The sequence below is a fragment of the Bubalus kerabau genome, chromosome 8 (assembly GCF_029407905.1).
Source record: "Bubalus kerabau isolate K-KA32 ecotype Philippines breed swamp buffalo chromosome 8, PCC_UOA_SB_1v2, whole genome shotgun sequence".
Lineage (NCBI taxonomy): Eukaryota > Metazoa > Chordata > Mammalia > Artiodactyla > Bovidae > Bubalus > Bubalus kerabau.
Window position 1 is genome coordinate 96,875,168 of NC_073631.1, and position 26,875 is coordinate 96,902,042.

At 45.1% G+C, this 26,875-nt stretch overlaps 1 protein-coding gene across 9 annotated transcripts in view; it reads left to right on the forward strand.

The window, feature by feature from the left end:
* Positions 1-23,667, forward strand: part of NRF1 (nuclear respiratory factor 1) — a 135,895-nt gene extending 112,228 nt beyond the window's left edge. For 4 of the 9 annotated variants that reach the window (XM_055590897.1, XM_055590895.1, XM_055590902.1 and 1 more), the window contains 2 exons: positions 19,269-19,310; positions 21,592-23,667. In XM_055590897.1, coding sequence (XP_055446872.1) covers positions 19,269-19,310; positions 21,592-21,755 — 206 coding nt within the window. In that variant the 3' untranslated portion in view covers positions 21,756-23,667. Of the gene's footprint in view, positions 1-6,645; positions 6,744-10,744; positions 10,807-10,913; positions 11,305-19,268; positions 19,311-21,591 lie in introns of those variants that run through there. The other 5 variants (XM_055590898.1, XM_055590904.1, XM_055590899.1 and 2 more) reach the window with 4 other exon arrangements.
* The last annotated feature ends 3,208 nt before the right edge of the window (positions 23,668-26,875 follow it).

Below are 26,875 nucleotides of genomic sequence, written 5' to 3' on the forward strand. Positions count from 1 at the left end.
TTTAGTATTTGTCTATTTGTGTTCTTCACCCATTTTTCTACTGAGGTCTTTAATATATAAAGAGTTTCTCCAAATCAGTAGGAGAAAGATATAAAGAAATAATCCCTTTATTGTGTGTGTTGCAAGCTTTTCCCAGTTCATTTTTATTTTACTTCTGTTACTTTTACTTTTGTTTCCTTGTTTCTCTTTCACCCAAATCAGATCAATATCTAATTACATTCCAGTTCTATGGATTCAATTTTTATTTAAATACTATAAAATAATCTTGAATTTATTTTGGTATATGGCATTATGTAAGAATGTGAATCTTAGCTCCCTGACCAGGGAGCAAACCTGGGCCCAGCAGTGAACGCTCAGAGTCCTAACCACTGGACCACCAAGGAATTCCTGGGTGGGTGCTGTTTAGAATGAGGGGAGCTTGTTTAGGGAGACATAGATCATGGTCAGAAGGAAGTAAACTCAGTTGAAGAGTTGTTTCCTCAGAATCCTCTGCCCAAGCCCTCCTGCTGCCCTTCAGTATGTGCCCGGGCTCTTTCAGTCTCCCCACCTGTCTCCAGGGAAACAGAGACCAAGGTGGTATGGTTGGGGAATGTGGGAAAGAGCTTGGGGGGGTGTACATTTCTGCCTGGAGCAAGTTGACTGACCCACTGCTTCCCCTCCTGCTCACTGCAGCCTTCCCTTTGGCTCTGCCTCCAGCCCTTGATTTCATTCCCCAAAGTGTTCGTAAAGTACATCTCTACTATCCAGCACCCAGAGACTTTCCCCTGCTCGTGCTGTCCTGCGTGAGACAGCTGCCTTCCCCATGCCCTGAAGTGGGGCATGGAGAAGTGGGCTGGAGGGCTGGTCTTCTGAACACTGAAGCTGGTTGTTACAAGGCATTTACATTATGCACAGAGGAGCAGCCCTTCTCATTTCTCTTCAGTACCACATGCCCCTCTTTGTTCTGGCCTGGCCCTGGCAACAGCCTTGCTACTGTTGACTCTTGCCCCAGATTCATCAACATAGTTTCTTACAACCTGAAGACCCTGCTCAGTCTTGCTGCACTATAAACAAATGTACATTCTACTATCCATTCCAACTGCCAGATGACACTAAATCAGTTTTCAAATTCTTTGAGGAAAAAACCTTGATCTTCCTTTCACATTGACCATGTCATCCCTTTTTCACCTCCTTGTTTTTCTTTAGCCTTTTTAAAAACTTTTAAAAATATGCATGTGTTTTCCCAGTTGAATTTAATCTCAACCATGATCACTGGAATGCTTTTTTTTTTTTTAATTGGCATTTTTAGCAAAGGGGATAAAAGAGTAGATGGATGAGGACAGTAACATAGAGTTCAGATAAGGCAGCAGGACTTTTGAGTGGGGTCCTTGCATGAGAGATTAGAACACACATTCCTATCCAGCAAGGCCTCCCACGTGAGACAGGATGGCTGAAAGGTCCATCCTGTACTTATATAAAGAGATCAGCCCAGCTGGACCTGCAGCAGGCAACATGTGTGTGTTAACTTTCTGTAGAAACCTGCTTTATGTGTATTATAGAAACCTTTAGGGTATTCTTAACTTGGATCTGTGGATCGTGAAAAATTCTGCACAAAAGTTTTATATTTATCTGGGATCTGCAGCTTTGATCAGATGTGCAAGTAGATCAGAGAGAGCTCCCATTTCCCCACCCCCCACCAAGATGAAGAACCTCTACCATAGAAACTGTGGCTAGGGTCACAGAGGGTATCTGATGTGGCATGGAGAATAAAAGGAAGGGCGGGGAAGGTGGGAGGACCTTCAGGCCTAGATGGGTCCTCTGAAAGCTGTACCACTGCCGAGCTCTGTGCTCTCAGGCAAGTTCCTTAAGCCTTAGCTATATAGTTAGGAGGATAATACTACCATGAGGTAGTCTGGAGCATTAAACAAAGAGATTCCTGTGAAGTACTTAGCATAGTGCTTGGCACATAGATCCATCATTCATAAATGTGAAATTATTATTAGCTGCCAGCATCAGTTTCTTCGCAAGCATCCCCCCAAATACATTAAGTGGTACAGAGCGCACAGTACTGTTCAGCAGACCCAGCTTTCCTGTCTATAGGACAGGTCCCAGTGCTTACCTTACACAGTTGAAGGATTTATGGTCCAGAGTTGAATACTGTAAAAATGGGAATATATGGGAGTATTTTCTATAACCTTGAGTGAAGGAAATTGAAGGTGACGTTGTTTAATGGCTCCTGCAATCGGTTATATCACCTTCCTTGGTCCAGGGCTGCTGTTCTCTTCCAGCAGCATTTCAGCTTCCATCACAAAGGGTGACTTTTTTCCTCACTTTTTCTGTATTATCACCACCACCATCATCCATTATTATTTGCAGCATGTCCTTTTGTTCCAGCTCATCTTTAAGAGTAAGAGATAAAGTGCCAGTGCTCATCTTGATCAACTATAGAATACATCTCACCTTCTCCCTTTTCCTATGGTCCTCGTTTTCTGGACCCATTAATATATGGACTTGTTCCCAGAAGAGTCAGTGAAGATGCAAGTATTAATTAACTTAGGAAATATGTCAGTGTTGCAGCCTCCAAAAGATGCGGATATGCTATTCTTGTGTGCACTAAATCACTCTTTGCCTCAATATTTTAAAGTTTAAATAAGTAAACTGTATTAAGTAAAGTTTTACTGTAAATATGCATATTCAGTCACCATAAAGCATGATAATAGCTTTAAAATAACTGTTGTTACTTTGACACTGTGAGACTGTCTGTACCTTGAATGAAAAAGTGGGGAGTTCAGTGCCTCCTAGATTGGAAGCAGTAAGCCCCTGAGCCCCAGGGTTGTGTGTGTGAGGTGAGAGCCTCAGCCTCAAGCCTCCTGAGAGCAGGAGCTGTGGGTTTTCAGGCCACCATCCTGTAAAGTAAATGGCCCTCTTTTCCACTGACAAGGAGACCTGAGGGGAAGCTAAGATGTTAGGATGGTGTCAGTCAGACCAAGCCAAGGCATTGCCTGTTCTGTGAGAAAAAGTACAGGAAGATTCATCTGTCATACAGCTGTTTTCCCCTTCAGAATCGCAAGTCTTTCTTTAAATGGAAGGGGTGTGGGACATACTCAGAGACCCGGGACGATCACTTCTTAGGACAGATAAGGAGAGCTCTGAGCTGTGGCTCAGAAAGAACGGTGAGGCTGAGCCCATGAACTAGGGCTGCCTGGGAAGCTGCTTCCACACCGGGGAACTGCAGCAGCCAGGGCAGAGCTCAGAGTGGGACCCTGCGCAGTGTCCTCCAAGGGCCACCCTGAGAAACACTGTCTGCAGAGAGGGGCTTCCCCATTTAAGTCAGCTAACATTTCTCCGTCTAGTCAAGGCTATGGTTTTTCCAGTGGTCATGTATGGATGTGAGAGTTGGACTGCGAAGAAAGCTGAGCACTGAAGAATTGATGCTTTTGAACTGTGGTGTTGGAGAAGACTCTTGAGTCCCTTGGACTGCAAGGAGGTCCAACCAGTCCATCCTAAAGGAGACCAGTCCTGGGTGTCCTTTGGAAGGACTGATGCTAAAGCTGAAACTCTAATACTTTGGCCACCTCGTGCGAAGAGTTGACTCATTGGAAAAGACTCTGATGCTGGGAGGGATTGGGGGCAGGAGGAGAAGGGGACGACAGAGGATGAGATGGTTGGATGGCATCACCGACTCGATGGATGTGAGTCTGAGTGAACTCCAGGGGTTGGTGATGGACAGGGAGGCCTGGCGTGCTGCGATTCATGGGGTCGCAAAGAGTCGGACACAACTGAGCGACTGAACTGAACGTTTCTCCTAAGATGATTCATTTTCATTCTGGGAAACATGTTGGTAGATGTCATACTGGGAGAATAACTATTTCAGTTTCACTCCTTATTTGCCTTTTGACAGTGTGCATTAAACATTATTATTTAGGGCCTTCATCTTTTTCTTTTCTTCCTACCTTCTTTCCTTTTCCTTTTTTTTTTTTAATCAACACCCCTACCACTAGCCCTACCACTGCCACCTTGCAGTTGACTAAGTAAGTACTCTGCACTGACCTCCCTTCACCCAGGAAGGTGGGTAGAACAGAGCTTATGGCTTGTTTTGTAGAGGCAGCTACCCTAGGACTTGCCCAGGGTCACTCAGCTGCTGAACGGTGAAACCAAACCCAGATCTCCAGGACTCTGTACTGCCTCTGTAGGCTCCTTTCACCCCACTTCACTCCATTTTGCCAATCCAGTCAACCAAGAAAGTAAAGACGGTATAAAACAGATGAAAATCATCATCTTTACTGTATCTGATCAAACTGTTACTTGGTGTGGCTCACGTTTTTCAGGCTTGTTTTGAGGAATGGTCATAGCCATGTGTTGCTCACTTTAGAAGTCAGTGTCATGATGAGTCTTAAGAGAAGCAAACAAGTAAATGGAGTCAAAACCCAAGATCTAAAGTTATATCCTGGGAATTCCCTGGTGATCCAGTGGTTAGGACTCCCTGTCATTGCCAGTGCCCAGACTGAATCCCTGGTCAGGGAACTAAGATCCTGCAAGCTGCATGGTGCAGCCAAAAATCTGTTAAAATAAAATAAAGTCCCCCGTACAGTAGCTACTAGCTATATGTAGCTGTTTGAATTTAAATGGAAGTTGAATAAAATTAAAATTCAGTTATTCAGTCACACTAGCCACAAAGTGCTCAGTTAGCCATATGTGACCTGAGGTACTTTTTTATTTATTTTTAATTTATTCACGTTCAAGTTTAGATAGCCACATGCAGCTAGTGACTACTAATGGACACAGATACGCAGCATCCCCACCACTGCTGGACAGTGCTGCTCTGAAGACCGCGGCGAAAGCACTGTGGCCTTCTGGCAGGTTGTGCCACCCTGCACAGGGGAGGGCGACAGAAGTGCATCACAAGCCTTCCTTCCCAGTGACCTTCTCAGCTCAGAGACAGCAAAGCTTTGCTAAAAAAAAAACCTGCCACGTGACTCCAGTAATCCGCGGCCAGTAAACAGCTGGGCAGAGGGTTGCAAGAAGAGCTGGCCTATTTTTGTGCACTGCAGAGTCCTGAGCAGGAAAATCTGAGACAGGAAGCAGTGGCGACACCTAGACTTACTTTCTGGTCCCTTTATTCACACCAAGGCCACTTGCCCATTTCCACTTGGATGATCCACAAGTGCAAATTCCTCTTCTCAGCTGCAGCCGTCTTCAACACAGGTATGCTAATGGACATATCATGGCCCCCAAAAGGATGAAATATCCAGAGCCTTGTGGGTTACAATCTGAAAGAAGCCATTAGCATTGGATGAATTCCAGATTTCACAGTGAAACATGGCTGCTTCTGAGAAATGGGAACGTGGAGATGTGTGATGGCGCTCTTGATTCTAGAATCCAAAGAGGATTACAGTTCTATGTCTCATGTACGTTACTCATCCAGCCCTTTCGTACCATAGAGGTTTGTCCTCCTTCCCCACCCGCTTCATTATGATCTGAGGTCCAAAATGCCTTCCAGAATAGCTCTCAGAGGGAAGTAGCAGTTTTTTTGACACCCTGATCTCCACCCCCTCCATTCCCCCAAGATATACATTGATGGCACTAATTTGGGGGGCATTGTGAGCATACAGTAAGTGTTTACTACTACTACTATTACTGTTATTAAACACTCACATTGAATGGGAAGGGATTTAGTCTTCAGAGGGTTCACTCTTAACACCTCTGGGATGCAGTCTTAGGATCTGGTACAGTGAGCTGGAAGAAGGAAGTGAATCTCACACTGAGAATCCTTGCTTCAGAAAGCCTCTGGCATTAATAGACAAAGATTGTATCCCTGAGGATGCTGGGGCAGACAAAACTGAGACCCAGTTCTCCAAAAGTACCAAGTCTTTTCTGTCACTCATCAGACATTGCCTATACAGCTCAAGGAGTTTTTAGTTTTGGTGTTCTTTGGTACCTTTGTCTCCTGCAAAGATGCTGACCTGTGGATACATTCAGAAGGAGCAGAACTGCCTCTTGAAAGTATCACTGTGGGGAATTCCCTGCTGGTCCAGTGGTTAGCACTCAGTGCTCTCACTGCCGAGGGCCTGGGTTCAATCCCTGATCAGGGAACTAAAATCCCACAAGCTACATGGCACAACCAAAGAAAAAGAAAGTATTGTGATGTTTAGAGTCCTCTTTCTCCTTGCAGAGTCTGCAAGTTCAAAGGGGATGTGTCATCTCCTCTACACCATCATAAACTGGAGTGGCCTCAGGCATTCATCATTTTACATAAGGAATTGCTACTAATTGAGGCCCTTCAGAGAAAGGTAGGGCCTTTACAATGAAATGACCCCTATACATTGGTGTCGATTCTTAGTACTCATCTGAGCCATGGCCAGGTCCTTCAGATGCTTTGAGGTGTTTTTCACATTGAAAGCTGAGTTGGCTCCTTGGGACCCCAGAGGGAATTAGCACACGTGTGAAGCCAGGTTGGTCTGTGTCTGGTATTCTCAGCTTGGGGAAACTTGACAAGTTAGGGGCGTTCTGGGCAGAGGACTCTCAGGTCAGGGCTTCAGGGCAGAGATTGCCGAGAAGGTACCCACCATCTGGCAGACAGACACCACTGACCACGGCATCCTCTCCACCTCCAGCGTCCTCAAGGCCAAGTTACATGTTTCGTTATCTCATTCTCCTTCCCTTTAGGTCCCCAGATCTTTCTGAGTCTTTGTATTCGAAAGACAGATTCTGGTCTTAGATGATTCCAGCTCCTTGTAACCAAGACAGAATCTTGGTGCCTGTCATTGCAGGTAATATTCTGTAAAGGGATTTTTTTTTTTTTGCATACCAAATCTAGAGCCATAATTGGACAAGTTTAATTGGAATCATTACTATTCAGTATGTGGATGAAAAAGCAGTTTTAATTAAGCATGTAAGAGGGGGATTAATCACTGTTCACACAAGAACTAGATTATCATAACAGGAGAAATTCTTATAAAGTTTTTAAGGTTCTTAGTTAAGGGTACTTGCCTCTTTTTATTTGTGCTTGCATTATGATTTTGAAGGAATGTCAGCACACTGTTTCTAACTCTGATAGCCTGCACATCACAGCCACTATGGTTTTGGGGCCCTTCTGGCTCTCAGATTACCTGTGTAAATACAGGGATTCACTTCTCAGCTCTACCATTTGCTTAATAAAGAGCGAATGTGCAGAACCTAGCAGCAGCAGCAGCCTAGCAGAGCAGTAATCTAAACAGGATAAACATGCTTCCTCTTTGTGTGATGCTCTTTCCCCATCCTCCTGCCAAGAGCAGGATATCAAATGAAAGGAAGGTTGTGGTTGGAGTCAGTAAAGTGAATGTCTAAGTGGCACCTGCTTCATTCACCAGATCTGCTTTCCCGGGGCCTCCCACTGTACATCTGCTCCTGACAAAGCCTCTTTTCTCCTCCCGTTGGTCAGACTTGAGAGCAAAGGCCCAGCAAGGAGACATACTGGTTTTGCTTTGTCAGCACGATTGCCTGTGACATTATAATTATACCAAATCTTCATTATTAGAAAGGCCCCAATTTAGAGATTTTCAGAGTCTAAATGGGGTTTTCAAAAGTAAAATTGATAGAAACATCTTTTCTGTTGTAAAGCTAGCAAATGGATCTGAGAATCATTGAAGGGGTCTCAATATGGAAGCTGAGACACTGCTCTGAGTGAGACTACAAAGACCTGCTATCAGATTGGCTCACCGAGGCGGCCAGCAGTTCTCTGACTGTGCCCAACCCAGCCTCCCCTGCTGCTTGTAGTGCCCTAATGTATAGCTCTACTGCAGTACTCTCCAGTGCTGGCAGAGTTTCTCACCTGGGCACCCAGGAGGTAGGATATGTTAAAATAAGTTGATGGAGTCGGGCAGTAAAAAAAAAAGCTATGATGTAAATAAGGGAAATGCCAGGAAAATATATTTTAGGTGAATGCAGAGTGTCTAATTTCAGATTGAGTTTCCATCTAAACAAAAGTAACTCTTAGCATGTTCTGCAGTGTGTATGCAGTTGAAGCACGCTTAAGGTGTGGAGTTGGCTCACTGAAAGCTCTGGGAAGGTTTTAGAGCCTTGCTCTAGCCCTTTATAAACTGAAATTAATTAAAATCAAATAAAATTAAAGACTCAGCTCCTCAATTACACTAGCTACGTTTCAGGTGCTCACAGGTACACTGTGCCCTGCTTCACAGTGAGTTCTCAGGGACAGGACTGTTTAGAGATTGGTCTGAACCTCCTGAAATGCCTTGACTGCTCAAGTGAGCCTTGGACTTAGGGAAAAAACCTGAACAAACTTTTTGGCCACCCCAATATTTCAGCCTTGCTGGAAGGAGAAAAGGAAACTTGCCTGATTATTTTTGGATCAGCTTCCAATGGTGTTTCTTGACTATGATCTTTGTCTTTTCACCTTAAAATTATTTTTCCTCCAAGAATCTTGTGTCCTTTCTTCAGCCCCTCCAACTTCTCACAAAACAGTAATAATAGTGATATTAAAAATGTATTGAAACTATGAGAAAAGACTTTAATGTTCAGAATGTCTACTTATAGCTGACCTGCTCCCTGGCCTTCCCTTCCTTCAGCTTTCACAGCCCCACTGTTTGCCTGAAGAGTTCTTTTCTCATTAAACAGAGCTTCTCATTGACAAGAAGGCATGTGAACACTTGGAGGCCGAGAGTGTGTATATGGATTGTTCATTTTGTGTACAATGTGGGGTGTGGACAATATTCCTGGGGGTTGAGCACTGAGCTGGTGGCATCTTCCATTTTCAGCAAGTCTGGGGAGTAAGGGCAGACCTTTAAGCTTGTTTCTTCCATATGTCCGTCTCTGTTAGCTACTACATGGTGGCTTTGACTCCTGGGAGAAAACCTTTATGAAATAACGATGTGTATGTATGTTAGTCGCTCAGTCGTGTCTGACTCTTTGCGATCCCATGGACTGTAGCCCACCAGGCTCCTCTGTCCATGGAATTCTCCAGGCAAGAGTACTGGAGTGGATTGCTATTCCCTTCTCCAGGGGATCTTCCCAACCCAGGGATCGAACCCAGGTCTCCTGTATTGTGGGTAGATTCTTCACCGTGTGAGCCACCCATACTACCTCAAATTTAGACAATATCTCTTTTCTCAAGAACTTAAATTATTTAAATATAATGTTACTTATCCTCATAGCAGCCCTATGAAACAGAAATGGCCCTTTTGGTTTTATAAATGTAAATATAGTCAATTCTTAGTTGCCATACACACAATATTTGTCATGCAAATCACTCATGGCACATTTTAAATCCTTGGACAGTGTCTCTAAGCAAGCCAGGGTAAAGCCTGAACCATCTCTTCCACCCCCTGCCCAGCTGCTGCATACTTAAGAAATACAAATTAGTTTTCATGTTAGCTTAAAGAAGACATGATTAGAAAATAAGTCTGTGACAAGAAAAGCACATCATGAAATCAGAGTTTAGCGGGGGCACTGTGGAGGAAATGACCCATGCTTCCTTTGGTTCAACTAAGAGGGGACTCGAAAGATCTACCTTTATATCATGGGCATCATTAGCACTCAGTGTGCTGGCACATTTCCCAAAGGAATCTGTAAACCCCATGGGTAGATGTCAGAGACACCTCTGTACCCCAGGCACAGGTGTGCATGGGAAGCAGACTTCCTGCTGCTGCCCTTTCTGGTGGCCCTTTTTGCCCAGTGCTTTTGAAAAGTTCTGTGTCATTGTCAGGCCTCTGTATGGCAAATTGCCTGTTGCGAGTGGATGCTGAACAGGCCACAGGGGCTTCATCTTTGTGGAAAGAAGGAAGTGGCTGGAGGGTAGACTTAAAAGGCTACCCTTCCAGGCACTGCAGCCTGCATGGGGTGGTGGCATTCCTTTATTCTACAGTCCTCATCACCTGGTCACCTAATGGTCTTGAGCCACCAGGGAAGCCCAAAAACACTGGAGTGGGTAGCTTATCTCTTCTTCAGGGGATCTTCCTAACCCAGAAATTGAACCGGGGTCTCCTGCATTGCAGGCGGATTCTTCACTAGGTGAGTTATCAGGGAAGCCCCAGTGGCTTTAGTAACCATTAATGATATTATGTAGATCCATTATTTCACTAAAAGTTTCAAACTAGTGATTTCTCTAGTGTTATCATTCCTCTGCCTTTATTAGCTGGAATTCTTTTATAAAGAACTTGTCCCCATTAACAGTTTGGTTATGCTAACTACAGTCCAGAGGAAAGATGGAATAATACTCAATTTAAATGAAGTTTATAAGATAGATTTCTTTCTTTGTGATCGTCTGACCCCTTAACTGTTTCTTTCCACCTCTAATCTGCTGTCTTTAGGTGTCTGATATTGTCTAAAGCAAATTTTGCTGAGGCACTCAGTCATGTCTGACTCTGCGACCCCATAGACTATAGCCCACCAGGCTCCTTTGTTTATGAAATTCTCCAGGCAGGAATACTGAAGTAGGTAGCCATTCCCTTCTCCAGGGGATCTTCCTGACCGAGGGATCAAGCCTGGGTCTCCTGCAAGTGGATTCTTTACCATCTGAGCCATCAGGGAAACCCCTAAATGATGCTCTAAGATTGGGCTAAGTGAGGCATTGAAAAATCTGGAGAGCACCTTTGGCAGATTTTTGCCTCAGTCTGTCCTTGTTCAGATGGAGGAGGCAAGGGCTGGGTGGTAGGCACAGGGGGTGGGAGTCCTTACACTAGTCTCTCTCCTTTTGTGCCTATTTGAAATTTTCTGTAATAAAAATTTTGAACATAATAACAGAAAAATAAATCTCCATTCTTAACTCTAGGTAAGAAGACCGATTGGTCTCCTGATTGGTCCATTTCTACACCCGACTATTGCAAACTCTTGGTAAACAGCTTGGTAACTTTCTCCTAAGGTTTCTGTCAGATGGGCTGTATTTAATGTTTGAAAATACCAACTCTTTACGTACTGTTCACACCTTCTCTACTACACAGACTGGAGATGTGGAGTGTTTCCCCATCCCCTTCCAGTGGTCTCTGGAACTTTACTAGAGTGCTCCTGCCCTTCTCCGTGCATCTCTGATCAGACATCCTCCTGAGTACCTACATGTCCTGCAAGCTTTCAACACTTTTCTCTCCTGCCATTTTTGGTTTAAAGCCCTCTTGGTCAGAACAGCATGGATCAGAGTCAGCTTGTTCAGTCTTCCATTGGGATTTCAGTCTCCAGGATGTAGCCCATGGTGATTCTGAACACTAAAGGACAAAACCCTGATTTCGTTCGTGTTCCTGGGGACTCTAGTAATTTCAAGAGGGAAAGGTAAAATTATATCTCCAAATTATGTTTTGAAATACATTCACTAATAAAGTAAAAGTGAATTCACTCTTAACGTTTGGCTTGTGGGATGCAGGCAAGACAATTTTCTTGTGGTCTTCAAAATCAAGATTAAGGACACAGTGAAACTGCCCTACCCAGAAAAGGCCACTGCTATGGAAGTTATTCCAGAAAGTGGTTTTTCCAAGAGCAGGTTGAGATGGTCTGGTCAGAGGAGAGAAATCTTGGGTGCTGAGGAGTGCCTGTTACACCAGGGTACCTCTGAGTCTGCTATGGCTTCATGAGAATATTCAGTACTTGCCAGATGTAATACATATTTTAATCCATAAATCCCTCAAATGCCCTCAAAAGCCATGGACTTTAAAAACACGGAAAAGGAAGATTAAATGTCCCAAGAGCAGCTAATATAACAGAAACAGAACCACTGAGAGAGAAATGCTTTTTCTATTTCTCCCTTGTCTTACTATTATGAGGATTACCTGGCTCTCCTTTTCATTTGATATCATTGTTCTTTTCATGACCTTCATTTTCTTGCCCTCATCTGTCCTCTTTCCATGTGGTCCTTGTTTGTGTTTCTTGGCCTGTTTATCTGCCTGCTGCCTGCCTACTAGCTTCTTTACCTGGTTTTCCGTCATGTTCTCCCATCTCTATGCCAGGACACACCATGCCTATTTTTCTTCATATAATAGTGGCTTTTCTTAGATGTCAGGCACTGATGTAACTTCTTTCCAGGCCTGGAGATAAGATTTTTTAAAGGACTTCCCTCCTTCCTGTCCTCCCTAAGGACACTTATAGATATTTTTGATGGCTCTTTAAAAACTGCAGAAGTAACTTAGGTAATAACAATAGATGATTTCACTTTCTTATTTATTCCTCTCCTTTCCAGTCACAGTCACAGGTTCCCCATTTAAGCCAGCATTTTCCTAATACATACAGTTCACTTTCTTATGCATAAACCACAGAAAGCATTACATTGCGAATTTTTCCTTTCAGCTTTAAGAATTATTGCTCTTTCACCAACTGTTACATTTACTTGATAATTTATTTGTTTAGCTACTTTTCTCTCACAACCATCAATATTTTTTCCCAAACTAAAAGATATTTCCATGACCAACTAGGAAGGCCTTTGGGCTGAAAGGTTCAGTTACAGCAAACAACAATTCCCAAAGGTTTCCCAGATTGTGAGAGCACATGAAAGGCCCATTCTTCCTCAGGCTGTCTGTCCCGTTCTGTCTTGTCGTGGCGTGGGGTGGGGGGAGGGCAGCCTGTGGTTCTGGGTGACCCTGACTAGGCTTGCAACTCTGAGCTCTGCTGGGCTCCAGCGTGTGCCATTAGTTTTGGGGTTTAGAAGTTTATCGGCATGGTGACATCATATCATACTGTCCCTGATCATATAGTTAACATTCTTAATATTGATTAGTGGTTTAGCCTAGGTTGTGTCTTTACTGCTATACCAAATCGACAGCTATTTCATATATGTCATCATGTGGTTCCAGTGCCTGTGCTGACCATCGCTGCATTCAGAAAGGAAGCAGCCCACCAGTCCATCTGCCCTGATTTCATGGCTTTTATCTCTAATCTTTACATCTTTGAAGGCCTTTGGCAAATGATGTGCTTCCTGGCAGGAGCAAATCGCAGCTGAAAGGAGATCTGCACTGTCTCTGCTTTCCTTTCTGCTTCCTGAGAGCTGTAGTCTAACATCTGTGACCCCAGCCAGGCTTCATCAGACCTCTCATTCCAAGTCATCTGGGAAAGCAGCTGACAGTGTTCACCTACTGTGTGCCAGGCACTGTGCCAGACTCTACCCACGTCAGCACATCTAGTTCTCAACAACCCTGAGAATATTAGGAATTACCATTTTATGTAGGAGGAAAGTGAGACTTCCTAAGCCTGTAAGTGGCAGAGGCAGGATTCTTTCTGACTGGGAAGCTAATGGAAATACAAGCGCCTGTTCCACCTTCACATCAAATGCACCTGAACTGCCATACAGCACTTGGCTGCTGCCTTAAGAGTGTTGTGGGGACAACGGTACTCATTCCAAAACGAAGTAAAAGGCTTCGGGCCACAGAGACCAAAGCTAAGGGGAATGTAATCAAGTTTCTGAAAATCATGAAGAATGTGATCAATTGTCATATTCAGGTATTAACGTCTACTGTGTTCAAGTTGCTCACTGTTCAAGAACATCATCCTGCCAAGATCTAAGTAAGTAGTGTTTGTATAGAGAAAAACAGTAGCTATTTGGGAACAGGTTAGCACAGATCTGGTGCCAAATGAGTGGTGAAGCAATAAAATCCCTGGAAGGAGAGAACCTGGTAGGCTGTTCTGTCTGGAGGAACCCCTGAAAGACAGGGAAAGAACAGGACGTAGGTTGGCAGGGGTAATTCTAGGCAGAGAGACCTGCCTGAGTAAATATATGTGGTGGCTAGGGTATACTGAGGAGACAGGAACAGTTGTGATAAAGGCATAAGGTAGAGTATTTGTGGGAAAGGCTGATATAATCCCTCATCTATTAGCTATTTGGACTTGATTCTCCCTTAGTAGGGAGCCACTAAAAAGGCGGGGGGAGTTGGAGTAGCTGTTGTCAAACAATATCTCAAGATTTAGCTAACTGTGATGTATAGACTTATTCATCAGATCTCAAAACGCTGCTGCTGCTCCTAAGTCGCTTCAGTCATGTCCGATTCTGTGCTGCCCCATAGACGGCAGCCCACCAGGCTCCCCTGTCCTTGGGATTCTCCAGGCAAGAATACTGGAGTGGGTTGCCATTTCCTTTTCCAATGCACAAAAGTGAAAAGTGAGAGTGAAGTCGCTCAGTCGTGTCCAACTCTTACCGACCCCATGGACTGCAGCCTACCAGGCTCCTCCGCCCATGGGATTTTCCAGGCAAGAGTACTGGAGTGGGGTGCCATAAATGAATTCCCGTCAGTAAATAAATTCCAGTTATATGCATGTGTGTGTGTGAGAGAGAGAGATGCATCACGTGGTAGGTTAGTGATGGAACTCATTACCTCAGAAGAGGCCAGGAATAGAGTAGATCAGCTCATGAATGATGAATCCAGAGTGTGCAGGGCAGTGACCCTAACCTTCAAGTTACTCTCGCTGGCGCCCATGGTCTACCACAAAGCCTCCCCTGGTGACACGTTCAGAGAAAGAGCACTGCAGAACCCGTTTTGCAGAAACCAAGGAAAAGCAAATATCTGAATTTTCAGAATGTGTGTCCCCATGTCCATCGTGTGGAAGTTTTAGAAGATCCCTCTGGCTTCTGTCTGGGGAGCAGAGAGTGCATTGGAGCCAGGGCTGACACAGGGCAATGTGGCGGAAGCTAACACGTAGTCCAAGCAAGAGAGGATAGGAGTTCACCCAGGGGATCAGCGGCCGATGGTGGCTGTGTTCTGGGTTTATCTTTGAAACGAGAGAATTTGCTGATGAATTGCGTGAGAAGTCAGAGATGGCCTGACTTCCAAGTTTTGGGCCTGAGCAACTAAAAGAATGTAATTGCCATTTGTTAAGATGGGAGGAGCGTGTTTGACCATTTGGGCTCAAGAATGATACCCAACTGGTAGAAAAATAGAGCAGGGTCAGGACTCCTCTTTCTGTTCTGGGGCCAGCAGTTCCTCCAGGATTTGGGGGCTGACTGCTATTGGCCAAGGAAATCCTTGCACTGGGACCTGAAGTTCCCAAGTCTCTTTTGGCCTCTTTTTCCATTTTTGCCTATTCTGTAAACCTTACCAAGAAGCCTGAGAGGAGAGGCAGCAGTGAGCCCAAAAGGGACTGTCCTCTCTCTTCCAGGTCCCTGCTGGCTGTAGTGGTCAATGGTAAAGGCTTGCCGGTGCCTCCCAGCTGCCTTGCCTTACCACCGGCTCGGTCACTCAGTCTCCCTCAGTCCATGTTTTGTTTTGTTTAAATAAACTTTTTACCCATATGCTTTGGAATTTAAAGAAAAGGGGGGATTAGATTTTCTAAACTGAAGAACTCTATGGTTTCTTACAGCTTTGAAAGATGAGGTACCCGAGATTGGGGTACTAAAAGTTCCAGGTTTTTATAAGTGTGTGCTTTTATGGTAAGTCCATGGTTCTCCCAACAGTACTTGCCTATCATTTGTGAAAGGGAAGAATACCTGCCCTGCCTGCTGCTCCAGAGTCTCAGCAGGAAGCGAGTGCTGTGCAGTGGGGGTGAGAAGACTTTGAAAAGCACTGTACAAATGCCAGGAGAGCTTTCTTACTAGGGTTGTGCAGGGTCTCTGTGAAAAACAAAAAGGAGAACTTCAAGTCCCTAATGTAGAATGGGAAAGGCTTCCTGTTGCTTAATCAATCAAAATGACCCAGAATACAAGCTGAGATTAACATACGCCTTCTAGATTAGGGCTAATCAGGGGCAGGCTGAGCAGATGCAGGGACAATCCTGGCCTGATTACTGAACCTCAGCATTTAATCATCTCTCTTGCAAGGGCAGCCAGCCGATTTAGTGCGCGCTGGGTTTCCAAGCCTCTAGCCCCCTCCCCCTTTCCTTGCCATGGACATAAAGGCTGCTAGGTCAGAGACACTGAGATGATTTAATCTAATCTCATGTCAAAATGGCTGCATGTGTGAGATTCTAAAACCCTCACAGTGGGATGGTAATGCACTTATTTAAGGTGGAGGCAGACTGAAACTGTGTGTAGAGAGTAACGCCTTGGGTTTCAAGGTATCCGAGGTTATGAAATGCCCTGTATATGGGATTTCTCCAAGAAGCTTTTTAGATATGAAGTCGCTGTCACTAGTCATTCACTCTCGAGACGGCTTTGTGTGGGAGTCATCACCCAGTTGTTAAAGGCCAAATTGACTCCTTCCCAAGCTGTGAAGTACAGAATATGAGGTCTTTTAAAATGGTTTTATTTGGATGAGCTTTGAATGGAGTTGTTTCTGTATTGCTTTTTCTGGAAACTTCCTAATCACCTGAAGGCTCACCCACGTCAATCATTCTGTCCCGGGGTTGGGGGGAAGGTAGATACCTGTGCAATCTCGGAAGGCAGGTTTCATTCAACTGTGTAGAAAACACCTGCTCATTGCTAGGGGCTCAAATACGGAGATTCCATCTCTCCCTTAAGGAATTTACAGTTTCCCTGGACATAAGACAAGTAACCAGTGATAAAGTATATGACCATCACCTCCTCCATGGAGACCAGTGCAAAGTGCTGTGGACCCTTGGGAGAAGAGGAGCTCAGACAGGAGGAGGAGAGACTGCAGCTGAAGGAAGAATAGAAGCCCATTCAAGGAACAAGCCAACAGTCATTCCAGGCAGGAGTCAGAAAGTGTGCACACCATTGTGGCAGGTGTGGAAAGAGCCTCAATCAAGTCGTTCACCTTCCTGGAATGTACAGTGGGTGGAGATTCACGTATCACCAGGCTGAACTAACTGAGCGACGGGCTGATGTGAAAGGCTGAAATACCTGCAAAGGGATTTGGACTTTATATTCCATGGGCCATTGGAAACCAGTGAAGAGTTGTAAAAGAGGAGAACAAAACCAGTTTGTGTTCAAAAGATTATTCCGGTTATAGCAGTGTCAGCTAGTTTGAATTTCTGCATTTGAACCCTTTTCCATTTTATTTTAGGGCAAATCTTCCATGATACTAAAAAGTGTTTCAACAACAGTGTGGGACATGGACCCATATCATAGGTAACCCAAACACATCATAAACCAGTAAGAAAGAGATTTAATTCTAACAATTCTTCCAGCTTCTCTCCATCCCAGCACTGACCCAGGACCATTGCTCGTAGTCAGTAAGAAGGTCCCACTCACAGTATTCCGTGTATTTGTAAAGTTTGTAACTTGTTATCCCAGCTTAGAGCTTTTGAATGAATCAGTCTCAGAAGCAAGAACAGTGAAATAAGACTGATCTTTGCTTCTGGTTTTGGTTGCTGTTTGCTAACAGTACTCTTGCCTGGAGAATCCCATGGACAGAGGAGCCTGGTAGGCTGCAGTCCATGGGGTTGCTCAGAGTCAGACATGACTGAGCGACTTCACTTTCACTTTTCACTTTCATACATTGGAGAAGGAAATGGCAACCCACTCAGGTGTTCTTGCCTGGAGAATCCCATAGACGGAGGAGCCTGGTGGGCTGCAGTCCATGGGGTTGCTCAGAGTCAGACATGACTGAGCGACTTCACTTTCACTTTTCACTTTCATACATTGGAGAAGAAAATGGCAACCCACTCCAGTGTTCTTGCCTGGAGAATCCCAGGGATGGGGGAGCCTGGTGGGCTGCCATCTATGGGGTCACACACAGTTGGACATGACTGAAGCGACTTAGCAGCAGCAGCAGCATGAGGGTTCTTTGGAAGTGTCCTGGTTTTGCCACAGGGCATTTGGCAAAAAACGTTACTTCATTAACTTTGTCTGTTTTGACCAGAAGACAGGATGAAAGTGATAATGGAGATCAGGATGATGGAAGGGGGTCTTGGTCTTCACATATTCACATATACTCAGGCCCATTACTGCAGTCTAGATGCCAGGGACTAGAGCCCAGCCACACGTTGGTTAGGTCCTGCAATAAAATCCCTTGACCTGCTGCCCTTGAGGCTATGCTGATGCCAATATTTGGTATACCTTGTACCTCATACTAAACATGAACCAGAGCCAGGCCTGACCTTGAAGGAGCCCTCAATCTAGGTAGATGGGGAAGACCTATCTACATGCATTAGCCAGACCTACCAGATTATATCCTCCTGTCCAGTGCTTACTGAGAATCCCAAGGAGGCTGCTCTCAGTATTGACTAGAGCTGGGATAGGCTTCCAAGAGGAGGGTTTTAAAGGGGAAGGTGTGGGCAGTAAGGGAATTCCAGGTAGCAAACAGCTTGAGCAAAGGCCCAGAGAAAGGAAGGTTACCAATGTGTTGGAGAATTGAGAATAGTCCAGGGTGATGCCCAGAGCACAGGGAATCGAGGCTGTAAGGGAAGTAAGGCTGGACAAATCATAAGAGTCCTGAATGCCAGGCCCAACATTTGAACTTTACTATAGGCTTTGGGAACCTTTTAACTAGCATCAGGGAATTTGAAAAGTTTGAGCTTGGGAAATGACATGTTACAGAAAGATAACTTGGGCGGCAGAAAGGAGTGAATGGAAAAAGGAACTGACTAGAGAGATGTGAAAGCCGTTTGCAAAGGTCTAGGTGAAAAACATTGAACCCAACAGCCTTCTGAAGCTGGCCCCCTCCTTCCCCTTTCAGGCCCCAGCATCTCAGTGTGAGGACTGTGGGCCATGCCTTCCATTCTCATTAACACATAGCAGGGTAAGCCTGGAATCCTAAAAACGTTACAAAACAGAACATTTAGCCTCATTTCAGGTTGCATCATTAAATGTTATGGTGTTGTATTGTGTTTGTCGCTCAGTCGTGTCCAACTCTTTGTGACCCCACGGACTGTAGCCCTCCAGGCTCCTCTGTCCATGGGATTCTCCAGGCCAGAATACTGGAGTGGGTAGCCATTCCCTTCTCCAGGGGATCTTCTCAACCCAAAGATCAAACCCAGGTCTTCTGCATTGGTCTGAGCCACCAGGGAAGCATAAACAAATACTTATTTCCAAACTGTCAACAGTTATCCCTGGAAAACAATTAGATACAATTTAACGTTGTAAAATTGACATGTTATTTTATGTTTGATATTTTTTTTTTGCATTAGGAAATATGCAGGTAAAACATCCCTTTTTATAATTAATTTTTATTTTCATCAAAGTGATACACAGTTTTAAATGACAAAAAGAACTAAAAGGCCTTTAAAAAAAAAAAAAAAATATATATATATATATATATATATGTACCTCAGAGGCAACACTCCATGTTTTTTTTTCTGGTATTTATGTGTATTATTCTAAATAATAGTCATATTATTTCTTGAGTTGAGACATTATCACAATTTTCAATAACTCAGTTTCTATGTTTATATTGTTATAAACATAAAATTTTTATAAAGGTAAAACTTGTTCACTGCCACGACGAGTGGGTATGGTTAATCCTTGCTTTTTTTTTCTTCTACTTTTTAAGGAGTAATCACCGGTTCTACCCAATTCTGGAAGACCCCTCGAGGTACTCTATCCCACAAGCTCATGCCACATCCCCTGTGTCCTCCAGACGTACTGCACAGCCCCCGTCCTGGGCCTTCCTCCTGTCCCCAAGCTCCCTACAGTGGGTTCTCTGTCTCCTGGACCCCACAGCCACTTATTTCTTAAGTTTTCCTGTCTCATTTCTTTGGGGAACAACCTTCAGAGCTTCCAAAGAAAGTGTGCACAGGTAGCCGGCTTTTGCAGCCCTTACAAGTCTAAGGAGGTGTTTATTCTGTCCCCACACTTAATTGGCGTGGGTGTCATTTCATGGGCTGGAGAGAGAATTCTAGGCTGAAAGCATTTTCTCTCAGAGGTTTGAAGCCACTGCTCCATCATCATCTAGCCTCCAGGCTTGCTTTTGAGAAATCCAATAACGATTTCCAGTTCTTTGTATGTGACTTTTTTTTTTACCCTTTCTCAAATCCTTTGGGACCTCTGCTTTATCCTTAGTGTTCTGAAATTTTACAAAGCTGTGTCTTAGCATCCAGATCTTTTTTCTTCTGTTCTGCTGGGTATCTAAGGGGCCTTTTCAATCTGAAACTCATGTTTTTCAGTTCTAGGGATTTACTTGCAATGTGTCTGATAATTTCCTACCTTGTGTTTTTTCTAGTCTCTAGAAATCTTTTTTATCAGAGATTGGACCTCTTAAGGTCTCCTACTTTCCATCTTTTAATCTCTTCTGCTCTCTGGAAGATTTCCTTGACTTTACCGTCTCATCTTTCTGTGGAATGTATTTCATCTATTTGATTTCTTTAACAAATTTTCTCTAATTTTAATAAAAGTATCCGTTTGTATGATACAAATCTTTTCTGTCTCTGAAGATATTAGAGTTTAGGGCCATTTGTTTTTGTTTCTGCTTCCCACGTTGTGTGTCGCCTCTGTTCCTTAAGAGTGAGGCACTGAAACACAGCTGCTGGGCTGTGCAGGGCAGAGCGGGGTGGCCTGCAGGGCTCGGGGTGGTGAGTATGAGGACTGCAGGGCAGATCTTTCATTGTCTGCACACCCCCGACCCCTCCCCTGCCCACCCACCAGATACCTCATAGATCTTCCCTGGGACTTCTCCAGGTCAGCTTCTCAATACAGTGGATGAACTTCAGGTGTCTGGCCAACAAAGGCCTGGGTGTTGGGATTGGTAGGACCTACTGGTCCAGTCAGTTGAATACAAACTGTCAGCTAACTCCTGTCTTTCACTTCTTCCTCTCAATCTGCAGTAGCTGAGCCTCCATGCCCTGAGAACTCCAGGACACAGGACGTGCAGCTTCCCCTTCTTTAATGTCAGAACCACTTTATGTATGCTTTGCATCTCCCAGAAATATACTGGGTTGGCCCAAAAGTTTGTGTTTTCCCTAAGATGCTATTTAAAAACCCAAGTCAACTTTTTGGCCAACCCAATATATTGCCATCTCTCATTCATATCTCTTTTTTTCTCCTTCACTATAATTTTTGTTTTATGAGGAAGAAGAATTTTATATGTGCATTTATTCTGTCTTATTTAATTGGAAATTCTTTTTTTTTTTTAATATGTCATATAAAATTGTCAGTTTTCCTTTCTTTGGAAGGACTGCCCTTTTCTGAAATTATTCACTTCCTTCTCTCTTTCTACTAAACACTTCTTTTTACTGTGAAATAATAGTGATATTAGGAGGTAGTTGGGATTTTTTTTTTTAAGTTGACCCCAGAATGTATTTAAATTTCTACTGGTCTATGAAATCTAAAATCAGAAAACTAATGACCTAGGCTTTAGAAAAAAAAAAAAGCTGACCCAGAGGAGAGGGACAATGGCCAGAAGCCAGGCTAAGTTTAAGGGTGAAGTTTTTTCAAGCTGAGAGAAACTTGAGCATAGGCAGAAAGAGGGTTGAAGAAGTCAGTGTAGCAGAATATCCAAGAACATGAGTGGTGGCTCCTCCTAGAGAGGAGGGCAGTCAGAAGAGACAGGCTTGTTGGGAGGAGAATTCGTCCCTGAGGGGTCTGTGCGAGCCTCCTAAAGTTGGAGAGAGGCAGGCAGGTGGGGTCATCTCTTGGCACATTGGGGCGGCCCTGTTCTGAGGCATGTTTTTACAACTTCTCCACATTCTCTTTCCTGATAGTCTGTTTTAAAGAATTAAAATGGGGTGGGGAAAGGGATGTATTTGTGCCTGGACAGTGGGTATGCAGTTACCTGCGGCTGCAGACAGTGGTACCCCAAGGGCTGGAGCTGATTGCCCTGTCCAGCCATCATCTGGGAACCTATGCCCGGCACTAACGGTCTCCCCTTGTCTCCCCAGGACTGGTCCAGATCCCTGTGAGCATGTACCAGACTGTGGTAACCAGCCTCGCCCAGGGTAACGGGCCGGTGCAGGTGGCCATGGCCCCTGTGACCACCAGGATATCGGACAGCGCAGTCACTATGGACGGCCAGGCTGTGGAGGTGGTGACGTTGGAACAGTGACATGCAGCCATACCATGGCATCATTTTCTAGTCTACTTCAAAATTTTTTACACGTTTGCAGAGGTGCAATCAAATGGAATTAAGTCTCTCGACTTTGGAAGAAAAGTTTTGTTAACCTTTTTTTTAAAAAGGAAGAAAGGCAGTGGATTTTGGAATTGCATTTTTTAAAAAGCACCACTCTTGATTTTCTGGGATTGGTGGAATAAGATACTGTGTTGTCAATTTCACAGTCCCGAAAAAGCCAAATTGTGGCAGGACTTCTTTCTGCGGAAACGTGTGTATACTTCGGTGTGTGTATGTGTGAGTGTGAATATATGTATATGTGTACATATGAATATACACATTTACATATATATATAAAGTATATATATATGTGTATGTATATATATATATAAATATATATATGTATATGTATATATATATATAAAAGAAACCCGCATGGAATTTTCTGTATGAAATCAGGGTGAGCTGTGGAAAAATAATTCACCCAGTTTAGTGGGTGTAGGGTACGTGGCCAGACAGCCGCCTGGTTTTGTTCATACCAGGGTCATGCGTTGAGCTACTGACAAACTCAGGCAGAGGTGACCATGCCCTTCACCAAAGCTGCCTCCCGGTGGCCACCCAGAACTCTCCCTGCTGGGCTCACCTGAGAACGGAGGTTCCGGATTGGGGTGAGGTCCAGAAACTGTGCTTGCAAGATCCAGGGGCCACGTGGTCTGGCAGCTGAGACGCTCCTCGGGCTGGCCCAGATGCTGACCTTGCCACAGGCAAATGAAATGTCTTTAAAGCTCCCAGGCAGGACCGAGAGGGTTTTCTTCAGCCTCCCATCTCCTCCCCTCCCCAGGAAACCTTCTCGATCTCACAACTATTAACCCGTCGCTTTGGTTTTAAGGTCAGTCCTGAATTGGTCATGTATATGAACTGAAGGTGACAGAAGTATTAAGGGTTTGAGGAGTGCGTGCGCGCTGCGTGTGCTTGTGGGTGTGTGCATTGTGGAGAGAGAATGAGGGGGTGGGAGGAGTTGGAAGGGGAAAGGAAGGAGGGAGAGAAAAATCTTTTAAAGACCAGGGTGCACCCATGGGAGCAACCTTTTTCCCTTCCTGTGACTTCCTTTAGCTTAACAGAGGAGACAAGAACTGACAGGGGCTCCTGGCGTGAGGAAGGCTGGCCACCAGACTAAGGGGCACTGGGGAGAAGAGGGCTGAGAGTGCGTCCTGCGCCCCTGGATCAGGCCAGATCTCAGAAGGGACCCTGCAGCTGTCCCAAGGTGCATCATGCTAGGCCCAGGCCCCACCGCTTCCTTCTCACGGCTGTTAATTGGTCTGGGTGTTCTTTGTAACAAAATTCTGTGATTTCTCAGCCACAAGCCCTGAGTCTCCAGGGGTTAAATTCACCTGACTTTTTGACAGGCCAAATCTCTGCTCCTTGAGTACAGGGACGACTCTTTCTCCCTCCTCCTGGGCCCCCCCAACTCCCGTGTGTGACTGTGTATTTAATGTTTGTTTTTTGTTTTTTTAATGCGACATTAAAAAGATTCTTCACGTCTTGCTCAGCCTTTGAGAAAAGTTTCAGATTCTTGTATTTGCTTGTTTTATATAAAACTATCCAGTGTTCTTTGTATTTTTTTTTTCCTGTACGTAATGGGGGGAGGGAAGGGAAATTTACATAAAACAGTCCTAGTTCTACAATTTGTTATTTTTTTAATTATTATTTTTTATCATCGTTGTGAAACTGTCCAGGGGCTTTAAAGTCCATGTTCCTTTGTGGTAAAATACCCTCCTGATAGTTTGAGAAATTGCCAAGAAGAAGAAGAAAAGCAGAACCCCAGTAGCAGAGCATGGATTCTGTGTCGTTTTCCATTCTGTCTATTACTGCCTCATTCAATAAATAGTTAACAATGTGGCAACAGGAAGTGGAACTGTTCGTCTGTGTAGGAGCACTTAGCCTCTTAGGAGCTCTTTTGGGGTGGCTTATTCTGCTTTGTAAAAGGAATAGATGCTTCTATTCAAGCTCAGTGATCTTTGAACCATGTTCCTTGGCGTTGTGGAGCCCTGTAAGGGGAGTGTGGGAGGGGAAGGGGGTGGTTCCTGCCTATCTTCCCTCACCAGAACTGCTCTGTTGAATCAGTTTTACAAAATGCTGTCCAGGGGGGTTATGGCGGGGGGGCATCTAGTTTAAAAATTCCTAAAGATGGTTAGAAAACCTCTTCTCTGGAGTTCCTTTTTTAGGGGTTAATTGCATTCCACATTAAAATCAGGGTGGTGGTACTTGTCCATCTGTGTCCTCCCCACATGAGTGGTGTTCAGTATTGCAGTGGGTTTTCCTTCTTGAAGGGGGGGCCCCATGCCTTTGTTCCCTCAAGGCCGCCCTCGTGGCTTCCCTCACAGCTCACTACTTGAATGTGGCAGCTGTCATTGTGCCCCTACCTCCTGCCACGCCCCCAGCTTCGGGCCCTTCCTAAAGCTCCAGTGGCTTTGCACTCCCATGCTTGTGCCCGCTGCTTTCCTCGGCTCAAAACGATGCTCTCCTTGCCACCTCCATCACCCTTCTTTCCTTTTGTTAGGTGTTTGGGTCTGTTTCCTGGTAATAATGATTACAGTAGTTGAATGCGGGAGGCCAGAGATGTTTTCCTTGCTGACTGACAGTGGCTTGATAAAGCCAGTGCCACCCTTCTCCCTTCTTGCCCAAATGGCACATCATCTATTGTCACCAGAGAGGGTGAGCCAGAGAAAGGACTGGTGGCAGCCAGATCAAGCAGACATCATTGCCATTGGGCACCCCTGCAACAGCTGGCTGTCTGGAGTCCCTCTGTGGGGATGGTGTCTCTTCATAGGCACAGTAATTCTGTTTGCCTGGCAAGACCCAGATGCTGCCTGTTAAACAAGCGTGTGTTGAAACTCTCTTTGGTGAGGCTGATGGAGAACTTCACTTCTGTTACTGCCCAAATCACCAGCAGGAGCTGCTGACTCAGCTGCCTGCAGGGCCCCGGCAGGTGCAATCAGTGAGTAAAGCGGAAGCCGTTCCATTGTGAGAGGGGAAGGAGTGATGGAGATGGGCAGAGTGGAGAGCATCTCTAAAGAGAGTGGCCTCTCCTGAGTGCTAATGGACTGTCTCCAAGCAGGAGGAACATGGGCGCTGCAGTCCTGACTTTTAAATTTTCCAGAGAAACTGAGGAGTCCAGATTTGTGCATGAATCTCCTGATTTCAACAACAAATCAAAAGTCTTTTACATACTCTGCCAACAAAAGAAAACCCACCTGTAGACCAGCTCTGGCCCCAGGCGTCAGTTTTGCTTTAGTGAATGCCTACCATGTGCCAGGTGAATGAAGCATAGCAGTTGCCCAAGAAACAGGATGAGACGAGGAGATGTTTTTGTGTGAACAAACCGTGGCAGCCCAGCATGATAAGGTGCCATCTGGACAGAGTGATGTGGCAGAAGGGGTTCTGTTATCTCATTTTATCTGCTCAAGGGTCCTCTGCAATAAGTAGTTTATCATCTAGGCTCCAGACAAGGATCTGGTGCTCAGCGAAACTTAGACCCCGGGCTTGGAATTCTTGCCTTTAAGTCCTACATCTGAGAAGATCCATTGGCGATGCTGGTGACCATTGGAGCCATCTGAACTGAGATGAGTGAGCCGAGGAGAACCAAAAGGGCAGGGAAGAGAAGGGACTACTCACCCTGTAAGAAGAGCCCCAGCTGCCAGTGTGCCCTGGGCCTCACTCAGACCCAGACAAGGCTCATTTCCAGCCACTTCTCACGTTGAAGAGGGCCTGCTTCTGCATTCGCCTTCCTTCCTATCCGCTGCTGTTCCTCTTCTCTCCTCTGTCAGCACCCTCCCAGCCCCCTGCAAAGCATCAGCTGTGGATGGAGTAGCTCTGGGCCTGTGGTAGGCCCTTTTGGTATCGGGAGGAACGTCCAAGCTTATCTGGAGCAGAAGCTTCGTGGGCTGAGGAAGACAAGCCTACATTTCCCCTTGCACCTCCATCTCAGTGGGCTGTGGGCCGCCCAGGTCCTCAGGCCAGGCCAGCCTGTGGCCTCTGCACAGCTCGTGCTCAGATGCCAGCATCAAGGACGCCCATCAGTGCATCCCATCTGGCCTCTGCTGTTTGCTCCAGATTGGCAGCTCTTGGAGAAGATCCACCCGGGACAGTGGAGACAGCCCAGAGGAAGGAGGCGCACAGAGCGGGGAGATAACGGCGTTAGGACTGGACTCGGAAATAGCTGGAGAATTCTGCTCCCGCTGCTGCTGGGTCCCTGAATGAGTCCCCAACCCACTCTGAATTTGAGTTTCTCCCTCCTGAAAAACCAGTGGGCTGTTAGTGGATGTTTGTTGAATACTGAAGTGTATTTCTGCGAAGAGTTGGAGACGGGGAGGCAAAGGTACCAGGATAATACTCATCTGCAGAGCAGGGCCAGCACCCCCAAAACCCAGGTCTTCCAGAGCCACCTTGTACGGCAAGGACAGGCCTGCGCCCTAGCCCTGTACAAAGGCCTTCCTAGCTCTAGTTTATGAGAACCATGGCCTATCTGCAATTAAGAGTGTTTATATGGTAGCAGTTAAAATAGTGAGCACTTGTACAGCTCTTACAATGTGCCTTGTTCTAAGAGATTTACATATACGTTGTTATTTATTAGTCTTTGCAAAAATTCTCTTACTATCCCTACTTTACAGATGAGCAAACTGAACCACAAAGAGGTTAAGAGGTAGCTTATTTAATACTTGGGGACGGGAGCTAGAAATATTCCCCAAACTTAATGCGCTTGTCAATAAAATTGTTGGTGTAACTTAACTGGGTCTCAACTCAAATTTCTTCTGAATTTATTTACCCTTTAAGAAACTCATAATTGTCAGTTATTAAATGGCTACTCTGCACAAGACACTATGCAAAATACTTTACACCTTTATTTCTAATCCTTCCCACAACCTCAGATGGAGGTTAGATTCCATTTTATAGGTGTGGGAGCTAAGACTCGGCCAATTCCGAGAACTAGTAAAGGAGAGCTGGGGTCAGACTAATAAGCCTCCCTCCAGAAGCTCAGCTCTTTGTGCCAAGCTCTCAGGGGACAGGTGACATAAAATAAGCTGCACATCTGGATCCCCATGTTTTATATACAGAAC